Source organism: Tachypleus tridentatus, chromosome 5 (genome assembly GCF_004210375.1).
Source record: "Tachypleus tridentatus isolate NWPU-2018 chromosome 5, ASM421037v1, whole genome shotgun sequence".
Classification (NCBI taxonomy): Eukaryota; Metazoa; Arthropoda; class Merostomata; order Xiphosura; family Limulidae; genus Tachypleus; species Tachypleus tridentatus.
The window spans coordinates 27,828,654-27,845,931 of record NC_134829.1 but is presented as its reverse complement, the minus strand read 5'-3'; the positions used below and the strand labels follow the sequence as shown (position 1 = coordinate 27,845,931).

The 17,278-nt window shown below is 30.3% G+C and overlaps 1 protein-coding gene across 2 annotated transcripts in view; it reads right to left on the bottom strand.

Moving 5' to 3' along the window:
* The window catches only part of LOC143250800 (ATPase WRNIP1-like), a 35,418-nt gene extending 19,371 nt beyond the window's left edge, over positions 1 to 16,047 (bottom strand). For both annotated transcript variants that reach the window (XM_076501814.1, XM_076501815.1), the window contains exons 1-3: positions 15,705 to 16,047; positions 4,487 to 4,681; positions 3,340 to 3,534 (exon numbers count right to left, since the gene is read on the bottom strand). In XM_076501814.1, coding sequence (XP_076357929.1) covers positions 3,340 to 3,534; positions 4,487 to 4,681; positions 15,705 to 16,013 — 699 coding nt within the window. In that variant the 5' untranslated portion in view covers positions 16,014 to 16,047. The remainder of the gene's footprint in view (positions 1 to 3,339; positions 3,535 to 4,486; positions 4,682 to 15,704) is intronic.
* Positions 16,048 to 17,278: the final 1,231 nt, after the last annotated feature.

Genomic DNA, 17,278 nt, shown 5'->3' with positions numbered 1-17,278 from the left:
CAATATGCTTTAAGTCTCAAAAGCTATAACTGCAATTGATGCTTACTAATTGGAAAACTATAGAATTTGACTGGAAATGTTAATAGATTTTGAACATTACAAACTATTCAGTTTTGGCAAATTAATTTTGGAAGTTAGTTTGGTTTGTTTTGAATTTTGCACAAAGCTACTTAAGGGGTATTTACACTAGCTATCCCTAATTTAACAGTGTAAGACTAGAAGGAAGGCAGCTAGCTAGTCATCATCACCCACTGCTAACTCTTGAGCTACTCTTTTACTAATGAATAGTGGGATTGACCATCATATTATAACACCCCCACAGCTAAAAGGGCGAGCATGTTTGGTGTGATGGGGATTCGAACCTGTTGGAAGTTAGTATTTCTAGAAGGTCATCAAATATCTTTGTTGGTAAGACATTAGCTTGTAAACAGTGTGAAGCCAGCCAAGCTAGCTATCTTAAGCGAGGCATAGCAGTATCAACTCAGAATTAATTTGCTCATTGAGAACATGAATTATCGATAAAATATTCAGTTCTAAACCACACAGAGGACTCAGTATAATTTGTAAGATTGAAAAACTCTTTTATATAAACCATTATTTACAATAAACATTATTATAAATTGTATTGTTGTATGTATATTAAAATATATTTGTGTTACAAAAGAAAATAGTGTATGTCAGTCTTGTTGGCAAATATAAATTTGATACATTTAATTAATGCCTAAATTAAAATATCCTGCATATCTGACATGTACATCCAAGTGATGGTCTTTTCATACAATTGCTTTACTTTTTGACATCCATCTGGAAATCACTCTGTCTTTTTTATGACAGAGCAACTAAGTCCACCTGCCACTAGTTTTTGCCAATTTTGAACAGCTGACCAGAGGGAAGGCAACTGTGTGGCAGCATCTGCTACCAACGTTTTACTTGTACATACCATAGTTTTAGGAATGCTGTATTGATTGATTAATAAAATATAAATAATTAATGAGATCACTCATTAACCCTTTCACTATGAGTCACAGGTCAAAGGTTATATCATTGCATTTGTTAACTTGCATTCAAAATTTTATTGAACTACTATTTAACAAATTTATGTTAATAAATCTGAAATCAAACTGTAGATTATAATTCAAACTTTAATATTATATATGAGTTAATTTCTTCATTTAAAAGTAAATATTAAAAGAACACATCTAAATATAGATTTTAGTGAGTCACATGGTGTGTTGAATGCAGCACCTTTAAAATTAAATGTTCATGATGTCAAAATACTAAGTCTGTAGTTTCATACAAATTAGGAATTAAAATTACTAATGCTGACAAGCTAGAATATCAAATAAGAACCACATATCTTTTTACTTTGCTGTGATGTGTTTTATGCACTGAATAAAAACTGTTGCCCCATTCATCTCTTTCCATTTTTTGAAAGTCCTTTTTATACTCCTACTACAGTATATGACGTGAATAACCAATCAACAGCTTAGAATGTCTTCATAGTGATTTTCTCAGCCATTTTAATCTTTGAAAAGGGTTCCACATTCTTTTGATTCAAGTTTTCAAGGAGGTAAGATTCATAGTTTTTAAAATCTAAAAAATCTCAGTTACTAAGCTTAATAAATTATTGTGAAATTCTATAGTAACAGTGTAGTTATTTATAATTCTTTGGTTATTCAACTGTATATATAAAACCTAAAACAAATTTTGTTTGAAATCCTCCATGTGCAAAATTTTAAAGGTTTAGCAACTTATGTCCAGCAGCAACCAAGATCAAAAGAAATAATTGTTTTCTTTACTTATTGATTTATTGTTCTATACTGCATGAAAAATAAGTTAAATTTACTTATAAATAGTAATAATCTATGTACTTAAATATAATGTATAATAATTGAAATGTGGCTATTTATCAGTATATTACTGTATAAATAAGCTGTAGTAGTATTTGTAATCTTTATTTAATCCACTTGGTGTGAGTATTCATACATTTTTGCTGCAGTATTAATGTTTCATTATGGGGTACTGCTCTGGACCCAACCAAGGCAATAAATTTGTTCTAAAATCTGAAAAATTTTGAATTCTGAAACACAACTTGCCCCAAGGGTTTCAGAAAAGGAATTGTGGGCCTGTATATATTTAAATATATGAGACTTAAGCTACTTAGACTAAACATTTGTATTTTTGTGTTATAATATATAGTCATTCTAGCATGGACATTTATATTTATTTCCTAATATTTTTATGATGGTTACAAGGTTGGCCAACTGACAGACCCCACATAGTTAGAGTATAGAAGATAACATAAGTATTATTGAGAACAAATATTTGAAATGTATTTAGGTTTCAGAGATTAAACACATAATGTTTGAAATTTTTTGGACAAAGAGTATATTTTTTAATCATAGTATGAATTCACTTTGCACTCAGACTAGTAACGAAAAATACTATTTTCACAAACAAATCTTTAGTAAAAATATTTCATTAAAAAAATCTGATTTTTTGTGTACAAAATATTTGTAATATTTACTAAATGTCTACCAGATTTGTGAAGATACTCTTACTGTAAAAAAAATTATACTGCAAATGCTTAACGTGTGTAAACGAACTTGAGCCCATCGGGAAAGAATTAACTGATTAGTAAACACCACTAACTGCCCAGCACTACATCCATGCAAAGTGGAGAAAAAATAATGAAAGGTCAAGAAATATAATTGAATTTGATAGAATGGGTGAACTATTGTCCTTGAATAAACATTAAATAACATTTGTAACCTTTTTAAAGACATCTTCCTACCTATTACAAATGACATATATTTAAGATAGGTAAGGAACTACTGCTTACATTGCACCTTTACAAGTCTATAAAAAATATGTCACATACATATATTAGTTTTGTTTCTTGTGACACATACATACATATATTAGTTTTGTTTCTTGTGACACATACATACATATATTAGTTTTGTTTCTTGTGACACATACATACATATATTAGTTTTGTTTCTTGAGTGTCTGTGAAAATGTTGATGCTTTTTGTTCTACCTTTGAGAAATATCAGTTTAGCAGAAATTCAAACAGCCAGGAAATAAGTACGATGTTAAGCTATTTTAGCTTCATAGTTGAATTTATATTTTATGTGGTACTGCAATTATTAATTGAAATTCTTAATGTAGGCAAAAAAAACAACAAAACAGTACCACAGAGCAATACCTGTTAATACTTTATGAATCTTTAGATAATACAATGTGTTTCAAATAATGTAAACTGACAATAATGCTTACCCAGACATTTAATCTATCACTGCTAACTATCTTTATAAACAAACAATCAACAACTTACCTGTTGTAATTTATTAAATCTGTGGACTTCATCCATAAATACAATAGTTTTTCTTTTAAGAATCTTTTGTTCAGTTTTTGCAGCTTCTACAATGTCTTTGACATCTTTCACTCCTGCTTGTGTTGCAGAAAGTTGTACAAAACGAGAATTGTGTTTCTGCTTGCTTTTCTTTGCTATAATGTTGGCTAATGAAGTCTATAAAAAAAAAGTGAACTTCAGTGTAAATCAGATATGTTTTCTATATGTAATTCCATTTTTATCAAAATAATATTTGGAAATAAATGTACTTCTTAAAACTCAACAGATGCAAAGCTGTTTCAAAAAATTCAAATTTAGTTTATAAAATTTACTCAATCTATTTATTTAAAAACTAAACTTCTATTTAATAGAAGTAACATTATTTGAACTTGGTTCCAAATTACCAACACAGTCACAGATTCATAAGCAGTTTTGTGAACAGAGAGTTTATTAACATATTTTTAAAAATGATAGGGTCCTCACAGGGCTCCATCAGTAATTGTAGGGTTAATTAGTGCACCTGATTAATAAGTTACCTCTGTTAAACCCACAAAATAGATACTCCCACTTGGAAAGTGTAATATTATTTCCATGCAGCATATTTACAAACCACAATCACAACAAGGTGTTTGCATGTGCATATTCTCTACATATACTGTCCATTATAATCCCTCTAAAATCCTTCAACTATAATTATTATTTATTATCTAAGTATTACTGCTTTTTAACAGAATGTTGAAAACTAACAAGAAATTAAACATTTTGGCAATACTTGGGTATATAAAGTATTGTTTTACAAGTTTCCAAAATAATGCAGATTCATGTCTAAGCATATTGAGGTATATTTTATAAAGTATTACAAAAATACAAATTCCAAAATTTATTATCATATTTTAATTTTAAATTTTACAACCTATTTCCTCCTTTAAAACAAACCAATTAAAAGGAAAATAAAATACATCATGTTAACCATTAACTTTTTACGTAAAATGAAAGACAGAAGGCATTAAAAGAACAACATTTTACCTAACTGGAAACTAATTTGAATTTTGGATGATATATCTGTCATGAATAGATGTATTTTCAGTGTAAAACACTTATAATAAATTATCATAATGTAATACCAAACCTTTCCACAGCCTGGAGGTCCCCATAATATCATAGAAGGTATGTTATTCACTTCAATGAGAGTCCTCAGTATACTTCCTTCACTTAAAACCATTTCTTGACCTTCATATTCTTCAAGATAAGACGGTCTCACAACATCTGCTAAAGGAGCAAATTTTGGTGTGCTGTTTTTCACTGATTCAATGGATTTCAAATCCTGTGTAACAAAAGAAGTTTTATTCCTATAATATATGAATTAATAACATATATTACTTAATCTTAAACCATCAGGCTTACCTTTACTAACAATGTTTCTCAAATGTGAAAACAACCAAAATGTCCTTATTACTTAAAGTTATTGGCAAAGGTTCATGCAGCAACTGTCCATTACCATTCTCTAGATGGAACAATATTAACAAGTTTTATGATTCTAAAAATGACAAGATATAAAAAACAACACAGTTTTTCATTTTTCTAATTTTCACTCTGTTCCATGAGCAGTGATGGGAAGTAGATGGACAAATTAAGTAAGATTTTTTTTCATCTCTTCAAGTAACAAATTTTAATGCCACTCCTTTAACATTTTGCTCTTAGAATATAAACATTAAAACAGAAAAACAGTTTTAAAAATTTCTCCATCAAACAGACAGCCATAAACTTCCTTTCCCAAAAATACTTAAACACCAATTGTAACAGACAATATTACTACACAAACATAAAATTCCTTAGCACTTACATATGTTAGATAACAAAATACACTGATGAATGGAGAATCTTAAATATAAGATACTAAGATAATTTCAAAATTAATGGCTAGTTGAACTCTACATAGGTTTCAAATATATCCAGTAAGAAGAAACCCCCACAGACACTAACCACATTAAGGTTCATATATTTAGCAAAGCACAACATTTCTCTTCCTTTTCATGACTTTTTAAGGGTGTGACAATTTTAAAGACCCACAAATAGATGTTTATGTCCACTGTTTGACAACACTAATAATCTATACCATTTTCTGTATAATAAAATAAAAATTTATATTTATGTGTCAAATAATGCTGAATTAAATCTAATTTCATGAAAACATTCCAAGAAATTATCATGATTACTTGGCATTAGATGTGGATTGAGCTTTGTAATGACTAGAAGGAATCGGTGAATACACACAAAGTATACAACAAGCTTTTCTTATAAGTTACCTGATCAAAACACTTTACATACAACACTGAACAAATAAGTCAACTAAATGAAGATGTAATAGAAAATCAAATTACATAAGTACATACTCTGTGATTTTGTAATTTAAAAGCAGGTGAGTTAAGAAAAATGTACAGAATATTTATTGAATATAAAGAGTCCAAGTTTCCCCAATTTCTCCTAACTTTCCCACTTCTATATTACATCTTTAGAAAGTTTTTCCATTTTATATAACTTGGCTCTTTTCTTTTCATATCACCTCTTTATATGACTAATTCTTTTGTTCAAACTTGGCTTTTTTTGTATGGTGGTATTACATTTTCAGATCCATTTATCTATTCAGATAATAACATCCAGTGAATGAGCGTACTGATCTTGTATTGATAAAGCAACGTTAATACGGGAAAAAAAAGAAAATGGCTTGTAAGTGCATATGTGCGGTACTTGTGGGAAATGCCCTCAATGGTAGCGAGGATGCCATGGTTTAGACCCAGTCCAAATGGCACAAAACCAAATTGGAAACAGCTGCAAAGCAAACCAAAGGTAAAAAAAAAAAGGAAGAAGTGATTATGTTATTTCATTGGAGAATGATGAATATGAAATATCTAGCAATACTTCTGAATCCTCAGATTTTGTGACACAGAAGAAATGACACAGATTATCCAAGAGCTCAAGTGTGAAAACAAGGTGTTCAAAATGTTGTTTTAGTACTCCAGCAGGATGTGGAAATGATGTCTGTTGAATTCAGCAGTTATTTGGTATTGTACCTGCAGCAACATCAAACTTTCCAAATGAAGAAGCCTGATGGAAGGCACCAAGTTTCAGTGCCATTAACAAGAATAATCAATTGCTTGCATTCTACATGACTGTATTAAGAATTATATGCATCATGTTATACCCAGCATATCCAGGTGACTTTATGAATGTGAATGAAAACATTTTTATGAACTTTGATGATACAAAACTATTCTCATCTACTAATGTGCAACAAGCTCTTCCAGAAAAGTATATTCAGAGAAAAGTTACACTTGCACTGTCTATGTTAGTTGATCACATTCAAAGAAGTGAAAGAGAGACAAAAGACTGAAGAACCAGCTTTTGAAATAGCTAGATGACAGTTTTGACAGTTGAAGTCTGGGTTTCAGCTAGAACCTACAGTATGATCTGTCCAGCATAACCATAAGAAGCTACACTAAAAGCAGTAGAGTATCACTGGTCAAGGTGAGAATTATCACACTGACACTCAAGGCCATCATATCTACTCTGCAAACAAAGAACAAGAACACAACATACTATAATTGATCTTAGCCAATAAGCAGAACAGGTAAGTCAACACCACATGTACATCTTTTACGATTAATACTGAACACTGTGGGAGTCAAAAACTTACAACAGCATCACTACATCTCAAAATTTTGTTGTAAAACTTTGAGCATAATTTTAGTTCAACCTGAAAATGATAAAAATAGTTTTAGTTCATTCTTGAATTATATTATATATTAAGTTCTACCATATAGCTCAACCCCTTGATAACTGACCCAGGGAAACACTGTTAAAATTGATTAATAACAAGATTCCACTCATATTAAATTTGAATCCCCACTGTCAGAATGAGTTATTTAATACATTGAAGCATCTTCAACTACTACATCATTCCAACATTTACATTTCAAATTTTCTGTGTCCTCCTATGGCCTTAAAACATTAGTTTCAATCAAAATATTCATATATTCAACCAATGTATGTGTAGTACTTATCTAACCCTATTTTGAATTAATGTCTACCAGTGTAATTTTGCTTTGTGCTAATCCTACTTTGTTTTGCTACTTTACCATGAAGAATAGCAACAACTTTGCTGCTTTTTTTATTTCTTTCAATCAAAAACAAATATAAAGCTACTGTTTCTAACATTATATGAACATAAGTAACAGCTGAACATTTGGAAAAGCTGTGATAATACCCAAGATTTGGCCCAAAGCTTGACCTTGTGAATAATACAGTCATAACAGTTATTCCACTCTTCTTACTTGGCACAGTCACTACTGCTGCTTCAGATATTCCACTTTTAATTTAGTAGTTAGTTTTATGAATAGATTCATTAAAATGTGTATTTGTTTATTTACTTCACTTATTATTATTTATATTTTCGAGTATTATTTCCATTGTAAGCTAAGTATAGAATGAATTGAAATAAACCATGAGATTTTAGGGTTACAGCCATAAATACAGTTAACAATAACAGTACCAAACAAATTATTTGTAACAATCTAATAATTACAAGTTTGTTTGTTTCTTTTTTTTGTCAAAAAAAAAAAATCCTAATTAAACTAGTATATCAATTGACATATTATTTTTAAGTTTTTAGTTAACAGATTACTTTGATCAGAGGTAACTGGTATCCACAAGTTAGTCACTGTAAATTATCTTGTAACCTCATGTCATTAGAGCAGATTTTCTCAGGTTTATAAACATTTGATTGACCATGAAAACACAAGATCTTGATCAAATAAGCTGAGAAAAAAAATGGATAAGAAACATACTTCCCATGTTAAATTATTTCATCAATTTATAATTATTTAGCAGAAGAAGGATGACAAAAAGGCTAAACTACTTCTTTCTTAAAGCTTTGTTAACATGCTCTTTAAATAAAGTGGTGTTCCTCTAAGAATAATGGTAGAAAAATCATGCATTTTACAAAAACAAAACTTATTACCCTTGAAACATTACATACATGACCTTAGGTCTGTCTTGCATGTGTGTGTGAGAGCTTTATTTTGTAAAATTTGTATGAAATGGTTAATATATAATTATGGACTTTGAGATTACTGTAAAGTTATATGAAGACGTACAGAAGAGGGGAAGGTATAAAATCTGAATCAATTGTATGAAACAGAAAACATCTCATCACAGTATCATCTTGATGAAACAATACATCAACCCAACCTCAATCATCAGTAGAACAAGAGAATTCAGACTCAACTTTGATACGAAAGAAGTGAAATCATTAGCAGCAAAGCTACATTTTTGTTTGTTTTTATCTTTCTCACAACTACAATTTCTAAGTACTTCAATTGGTAAAAAGACTAATAATGGAGCACCAGAGTCAGAAAAAAATTTTCCTTACAATTTCAAAGGAGATCAAAGGTTAAATATGCAAATCTTTCTTCTATTTTTAATAGATCAGTAGAATGGACTTGTACCTGAAAGTTTGAAAGTTGCTGCTAATGTTACTCTAATTTTTGAACTGGTTAATTAGAGTTTGTTTGTAAATCATGGATCAATTAATTTTACTTCTCTAGTGGGAAAAATCTGATAAAAAAGCTCAAAACCATTTACTGAAATATCACAAATGAAAGTCAAATAAATTCACCATAGGAAACCTTGTCTTACAGTTATATATCTCTCTCTCTTTTTTAGCATATTACTTGTTATTTACAGATGGTACGAGTTTTGTTTACTTAGATTTTACAAAACCTTTTGGTAAGGTGCAATATAAAAGATTAGTTATGACAATTAAACTGGTAAGGGTTAGGGAAAACTAATTATTTAAACTGTTGGGTGGCAGGATAAGAGAAGCAGAATAGTTATTAATTCAGTCCAATCAAAGTGAATCCTTGTTATTTGTGAAATATCAGGTGTCACTTCTTGGGTCTTTCTTATTTAAATTAATAATACTGACAGTCATTTCTAGCTATAGCTGTATTGAGAATGTTGAGGTTCCACAGAATGATTTGGATCAACTTGGTCAATGATTTGTTAAATGATATTTAATTGTAGTATGTGCAAGATATTGCATTCTGGTTTTCATAATTTGGGCCATGTGTTTAGTAAATACAGAAACTCTATAGCCTGACTAAAATAAAACACCATGTTGTAGTGATGTATAAGTCACTCAAAGTACAGAAGTAGTACTCCATGTCTACGAATAATAAAACTAATAGAAAAATATAGAGTGTATTTACAGGCATTATCTCCATACAAAAGCAGAGATGCCAACTATTTCAAATGACTGAGCGTAATGATTGTAGACAGAGCCCTTTCACAGTTTTAGTCTTTTTAGATTTGCCAGAAACAAGACAATCTGGTGAACGAGACCTCTTTTTTCCATCTTGTGAACGATCGCATTGGTGTTTCTATGCCGCTTAGAAAACGAGAAATACCCATCTGCGCAAGCGCTGATTGGCTGACAAGCACTGATGACATAACTATGGATTCCCCCTCGTACCCAATATGGAGAAGCACCACACTCAAACTAGTGGTGGACATCGGAGATACAAATATTTTTTATTATTTCAAGCATAAACATGATTATTGCAAGTAGCCATTTGTACTATGTCTTTTATTTATTATCAAAATTTATTTGTACCTCACTAGAAATTTTCTTCTCACCCCTTTCAAGCTCTGGAGGATCAATTTATCACTTTATTATATAGGCCTATATAGTATATAATAATTTGGGAGTTGCAACAAGTTGTAATATTTGTCTGTATGAGCGTATAGTCATAAAGTATACACCAAAATTGTAATGATTACACTCAAATTGTAATGGTTGGCATCTCTGCAAAAGTAACTAGTTAGGTCCCACTTGAAATATTATGTATAGTTTTTGGTCTTCTTCTTTGCAAAAGCATACTTACTTACTGTATAAAACTCAGAGAGGGCTGCTAGGTTAATTCCAGGGATGGAATGATTAGGTTGAGATATCTGGGTTTATTTTCTATTGATAAAAGATGAGTAAAAGACTAAAAATATATAGGATTATCTTGAAAAATGATAGGCTAAGGACTTCCAATTTCTTTGTACTCTTCTGAAAGTAATAGGATGTGAGGACACAAGCGTAAGGTATGATAAACAGACAATGCAACAGTAGAGGTGACAAACTTTACAAGTGTTTGAGACGGTGTGCAAAAACACCCCGAGAAAATGCATGGTCTCTTCAAATTCAAATGTTATACTGAGATTCAGCACAATTGATGACCCATGGTATTAAGTAAAATGTCTCAGCAGAGGTTTACAACTAAAAAAGTGTAATTGAATCATTAATAATAAACATTCAGTGTACCAAATGAAATTTCAAATTTGTACTACAAGAGAAAGGATGAAAAATTATGCAACTTATCATGGTGTTTCACCATTCTTATAATGAAAAATAAGAAGGAATGGAAACTTGTTTTCAGATAGATGATTCTTGAGAATAAAGAAAGACCTGGTGGTTTAAGAACTGGCTGGGAATATCAGGACACTCAAAAAAATAGGAGTGATAATTAATATCCAATAATGTCTGATGCACTGGATTCATCTAACAAAAATCAAAAACAGATAAGAAATAATAAAACCACTGATGACAAACATGCAACACATTTATACATTTACTGAAAGTTTGGTTATTTAATAATAAACATATTTATCATAACTATAACTTAAAAGTATATAGTGTAACCTTGAACTATAATTAAGGAAATCCACAGATAATTCTGAATTGATAACAATATAAACTTACAAAATAAATAATATAAAATAGAAACAAACATAAAGATGTATGTGTGTGTCATGTAAATATACACACAAACATTGAACTTGTAATATAATAAACACTTTTCATCAAAGAAACTCTTCTTATTGAACAACACAATAAGTTACTTTCAATATGGTCTTGTTTACTGTGCTTTGTCTGTATATGTTCACAAATTCTTATATTTAAAAAAACATTGTTTTACTAATACAGATAAGATATTTGAAAGCAGCTGTAATATATGTACTATGACAAAATAATTCATGAATAGGAAAAGTGTGTTATTTAAAAATAAGAATATTGTTGAAGTTAAATATAAGAGCTCATAAACAACTAAAATTTGATTTGGGAAAGAGAGGTTGACAGTTTCAAAGTGTCTGAGATTTTGGCTTTAAAATTACACAGTTTACTAAAAAGAAGAACAATATGGGTATTTGTTATAGATACAGGTTGTTTTCAAGTTTTAAAACAGCATGCAGAAATTTTTGAAACATGTATTGGTACTTTATTACAAGAGATTTTAAGATATTTTCAGTCTATAACTGAACATGAAATTTCTGGTCTCTAAAGTTCTAATAGATTATTTGCTTTAACTTCTTTTTTATTCTAGATTCAGGAGAAAACCTAATAAAAATGGCATTAGTTATACTGGAAAGTGAGAGAAAATGACACCACTTCTTTGTTTAAAAAACAACAACAAAATATTATGTTTATGATTTTCACAGAGGTACATTAAAATTTGTTTAAACTTGGGTGCACTTTTTACCAGTGTTACTATAAAGACATTATTACAGGTGTAACATTTTACCAGTGTTACTATAAAGACATTATTACAGATGTAACATTTTACCAGTGTTACTATAAAGACATTATTACAGGTGTAACATTTTACCAGTGTTACTATAAAGACATTATTACAGGTGTAACTTTTTACCAGTGTTACTATAAAGACATTATTACAGGTGTAACTTTTTACCAGTGTTACTATAAAGACATTATTACAGGTGTAACTTTTTACCAGTGTTACTATAAAGACATTATTACAGGTGTAACTTTTTACCAGTGTTACTATAAAGACATTATTACAGGTGTAACTTTTACCAGTGTTACTATAAAGACATTATTACAGGTGTAACTTTTACCAGTGTTACTATAAAGACATTATTACAGGTGTAACTTTTACCAGTGTTACTATAAAGACATTATTACAGGTGTAACTTTTTACCAGTGTTACTATAAAGACATTATTACAGGTGTAACTTTTTACCAGTGTTACTATAAAGACATTATTACAGGTGTAACTTTTTACCAGTGTTACTATAAAGACATTATTACAGGTGTAACTTTTTACCAGTGTTACTACATTTTACAGGTGTAACACCAGTGTTACTATAAAGACATTATTACAGGTGTAACTTTTACCAGTGTTACTATAAAGACATTATTACAGGTGTAACTTTTACCAGTGTTACTATAAAGACATTATTACATGTGTAACTTTTTACCAGTGTTACTATAAAGACATTATTACAGGTGTAACTTTTTACCAGTGTTACTATAAAGACATTATTACAGGTGTAACTTTTTAACATCTATTTCCATCTACTTTTTTGGGGGCACTTCATAACTCTTATAAAGTTTGTGCTATGGTAGCAATGTAATATTTATTAATAAATCAGTGTTATCAAATGTATTAAAATGAACTTTTATATTTACTATTTAATGTTATCATTAGATGCCAACTTTGTTGAGAAAAGATTAAATGAAGAACAATGTTTTCATTTTTAAAAAATACTCATAAATTTCTGAGTAGTAAAGTACATGTAATATTAAGAAATAAAGTCTTACATTTACAATACACACTTATCTCAAACTACTAGACATCACAGCATTAATAAGCTTGATACTGTTATTGAAATTAGTTGTACACTAAGTAAGGGTTGTATTATATATTTAAAAAAAACAAAAAACTCCTACAAACTGTCAAATACATGTGGACAGAGAAAGAATGAAAGACTAATCTAAATGGAAATATCTTTCAAAAACTTCAAGTTTTTGTGTTGATTCAGTCAAATTAGTTGAAAAAAGATAAATTCCTATCAATTTTTTACATTACAACTGAAGTCTTCGTATAAAAATAAATTAAATTTCTGGTAAATTAAAAATTCTTAGCTTAAAACAACAAGAAATTTATTTGTAAAATGGATTATGTTCAGTTTACACTGTTGTGATTTGTATTTTTAATACCTTGATTTAGATGCATTTTAAGGGTACATGTTGAAATATCTCAAATCTTCATAGTTATTAAGGCCTCTATAGAATATAAAAATATTTGGCAAAATGTAGAAATAAGAGAATATAAATACATGACTCAGTGTATCAGTGATGTATTCAATGAGTGAATAAATTTAGCACCTGTCAGTGAGTTATTCACTTCTCTTATCTAGTTAGTTATCTTATTATTTAAATAACAAAATTACTTAATAAATATTTACTAGTTTTAAGAAGTAGAGACAAAGACAAAAATCCTTCTATTTTCTATAGAAACTGATCAGCTTTAAATTTTTTCTAAGTTCTATTTTTATTAAAAATGCAATTTTTTTTTTCAGGATAACCTAGGAAATTTCTTAAATTAAAGCCTATAGCCCAGAAAAGATCATATAATCTTGGAGATTTTAGTAAAGATAAATGAGAGCTTTAACAATTTATTTTCAGAAGTTTCTTGACACTAAAAAAAAAAAAACTTTTAGTGGCTGAAAAACTCACCAGCATTGTCCCTGTTGTAAAAAAAAACAAGTCTAGGGAGAATTTAGGAAACTACACACCCTTTGATTTAACTTCTCTTGTTATCAAGTTAATATAATGATGTAAAAAGTCACTTAAACACAAAGATGTGAATAATTACATTTAACATGGTTATGATATTCTATTTGTTTTTTTGTGATTAGTGGTCTATTAAAGGGAGGATCTTTTTGCACAGTATTTCCATCTTTCATTTCACTTTTATCAACTTTTCACTACTATATTCTTCAAAGCTCCTAGTTATACAAACTCCCACTTACCAACCCTGAAGATTAAAACTTTTAGCTCTCCAACTTATATTATGTGTAAAATGCAAACATGACTTTAAAAATCTAAAATAAAACTAAGTGACATAAAACCACTTAAGTCTACCAAGGTTACCTAACAGTGAAGTTTCAAGCACATACAATATAAACTGCCAAACAATTCCATAAATTAATAACTCTTATGTGACACGTTTTTGCATGATATCAGAGCTGAAGCTTAAACCTTCTTCTGATATTCAGGATTTCATCTTCAACCCTATCTTTCCACTACCTCAATAAGTGTCTCAAGGAAAATTTCTTCATGACACTAAAGATAATAAATACCTGGTCATCTCTTGTTCTATATACTTGAAAGAAAACAAATTTACATCTCTGAATTCTCTTAGAGCTAAATGTTTCACACAAAATGTAGTTTATGTAAAACTGCTCTTTGTACTTATCCACAAAAATCATGAAAAGGAATTTGTCACTGAATAGAAAAATCAACCAAACCTAAACACAACCCCACACATTTGTAAAATTATCCACAAAAACAAAATTTAAAGTTAATGAAACACTACCAGCACAAACATAATAAGCCATTTCACAAGTTAATAACTAAAAGGCTGGAGTTAAATACACATCTATCTATTCAGTTGATCATTTTAATTTGAGAAAAGTTAACCAAACTTTTGGATGTATGCAAGGAATATCACTTTTATTTCCCAGTGTTGGAAGTACCAAACTGTAAGTTACTGTTCATGTCAACTTAAACACTCGTTACTGTATAGCTTGTCAAGATTATTTTTATATATACAGACCTGTGTGTTACTCCAGTAGCAACAGTTCCCTATCAAGATGGTTGACATTTATCACAATCCCATTTTCTTGCATTCAAACCAATTATCCTTCAGTATCATACTTCCAATGTTATTTGACAATCAAGAAAAACAACAGGGCTTTCAATACATAATTAGCTTTTACACAAATAAATAAAAGCCTTGTTTATTATTGTCAAATATATTCCAGTTTCTATGGTCACACATTGTAAGTCTTCTTTAATTTTGGAAAAAATCGAAATCCTACTATTACAGAAATGATAATTCGAAAAATCGTAAGATATATTTATACAATTTATAATGCAACTGAAATCTAAGTCACAAAAAATGTTTCCAAACGTTAGGTTGCAGTCACCATTGCATTATCATTTAAATTCTGAACACCCTAAAATCTCAATCATTGGCTTTTTGTTCAAATAAATAAAATATTTTGAATTTATAAAAAATAAGAAACGTGTAACTAGAACTACTAACAGTAATAGTAAAAAACTTACAAAGTATCATTAGTTATTTCGTTACAGTAACTTATAAAGTGAGTTAAACGTTTAATAGCTCACTAATTTCGGTTGAATTTCTTAGTTCCGAAAAACACTTTTACGTTTAAGTTTTGACTAGTTAACAACTTTTATTTTATAAATAAAGTACTTGGTTTGCGTGATTTAACCAAACGTGAGATGTTGTTGCTCGTGATCTCAATTTCCCATTTTCAATTTCAGTCTCACTCTCGCGAGTCTCAGCCTCAGTTTCTAATCTCAGCCGATTTAGCCCTGAAAACCTCGAGTTTTTCGTTTCTGGAGAATATTCAATACATTGTTTTTTAATCGGGTTTTCAATTTCTTTTTCTGATTGAGGTTCTAAACAGTTATCTAAATGCCAATTAATTACACTTCTTTTAATTTTTCTACCACAAGCTGGACAATCAACAGTTTCTTGATTATTTAAACTGCCGCTCATTCTTAATAATATAATACAGCCGCTATAATTTTGTAGCGCTCCCTATTGTGAGTACTGTAAAATTTAACACACCAATAATGTTAAAGAAAAAAAACATTAAAAATGGATTTGTCGTTGTTTTATTAGAGCTTGTGTTTGTTTGTTTTTTGAATTTCGCACAAAGCTACTCAAAGGCTATCTGTGCTAACCGTCCCTAATTGCCGGGCCTAGGAGCTTGTGTTAATTATATCAATTCAATTTCAAAACATTATTCATTTTTCATTTTTAATTAACCGTTTATTTCTAAGAAAATCACAGATTCCCGTATCAACTTGTCTCCATTATTGCTGATGACAACTCATTCGACATGTCAATCACCATGTTGAAAGACAAAACTGTTTCAATTAGAGTCTACCTTTTCTTTTCCAAACCTTCAATTATTCCTTCTCGTACTATTGTTCTTTAAATGGCCCGGCATGGCCAAGCGTGTTAAGGCGTGCGACTCGTAATCCGAGGGTCGCGGGTTCGCATCCCAGTCGCGCCAAACATGCTCGCCCTTTCAGCCATGGGGGCGTTATAATGTGACGGTCAATCCCATTATTCGTTGGCAAAAGAGTAGCCCAAGAGTTGGCGGTGGGTGGTGATCACCCTTATAACGTTTAAAAGGGCAGCAAAGGAGGACCTCAACCAAACCATTTATTAAGGAAATTCACGCAAGCTATTGCCTGAAACTTTTAGGATGGAGAGTTGCAATGCTTAGTCCGCACTTTAGTTAGTCTGTTCCTCGATGCCATTGAGTAACTGATGGAAGTGCATCCTGGAGACTAAATTGACATAATTATAGCTGAGCTTTCCAGTAATTTGATTCACTGGAAAACTACGAAGTCCACAGGGTCGAATTCAATGCTCAACTGAATAAGAAACCTATGATAGCATTCTTGTCAATGAGTACTTTGAAGGACAGCCTTGCAAGACCATGAAGCAGGAACACCAGTTAGGGATATAAAATAATTACACACTGAAATAGGTTGTACCTATGGTGACAAAGTTATAGGATGTCACCCCACACTTATTGCAAGAGAGGAAGAGGCTGGTAGCAATTGCTGTATGACATTTCCGAATATGGTCCGCTCTGTTCATACAGGTACCTTTCATCCAGCAAGAACGCAATTAATACCTTCCAGTGTTGTGTCATAAACAAGATAGAAGCAATCATATTGATAGGGATATCCAGATATTCACCTGAAATTGCAGCCAATGACTCCATCCACACATTGCTTTAAAAA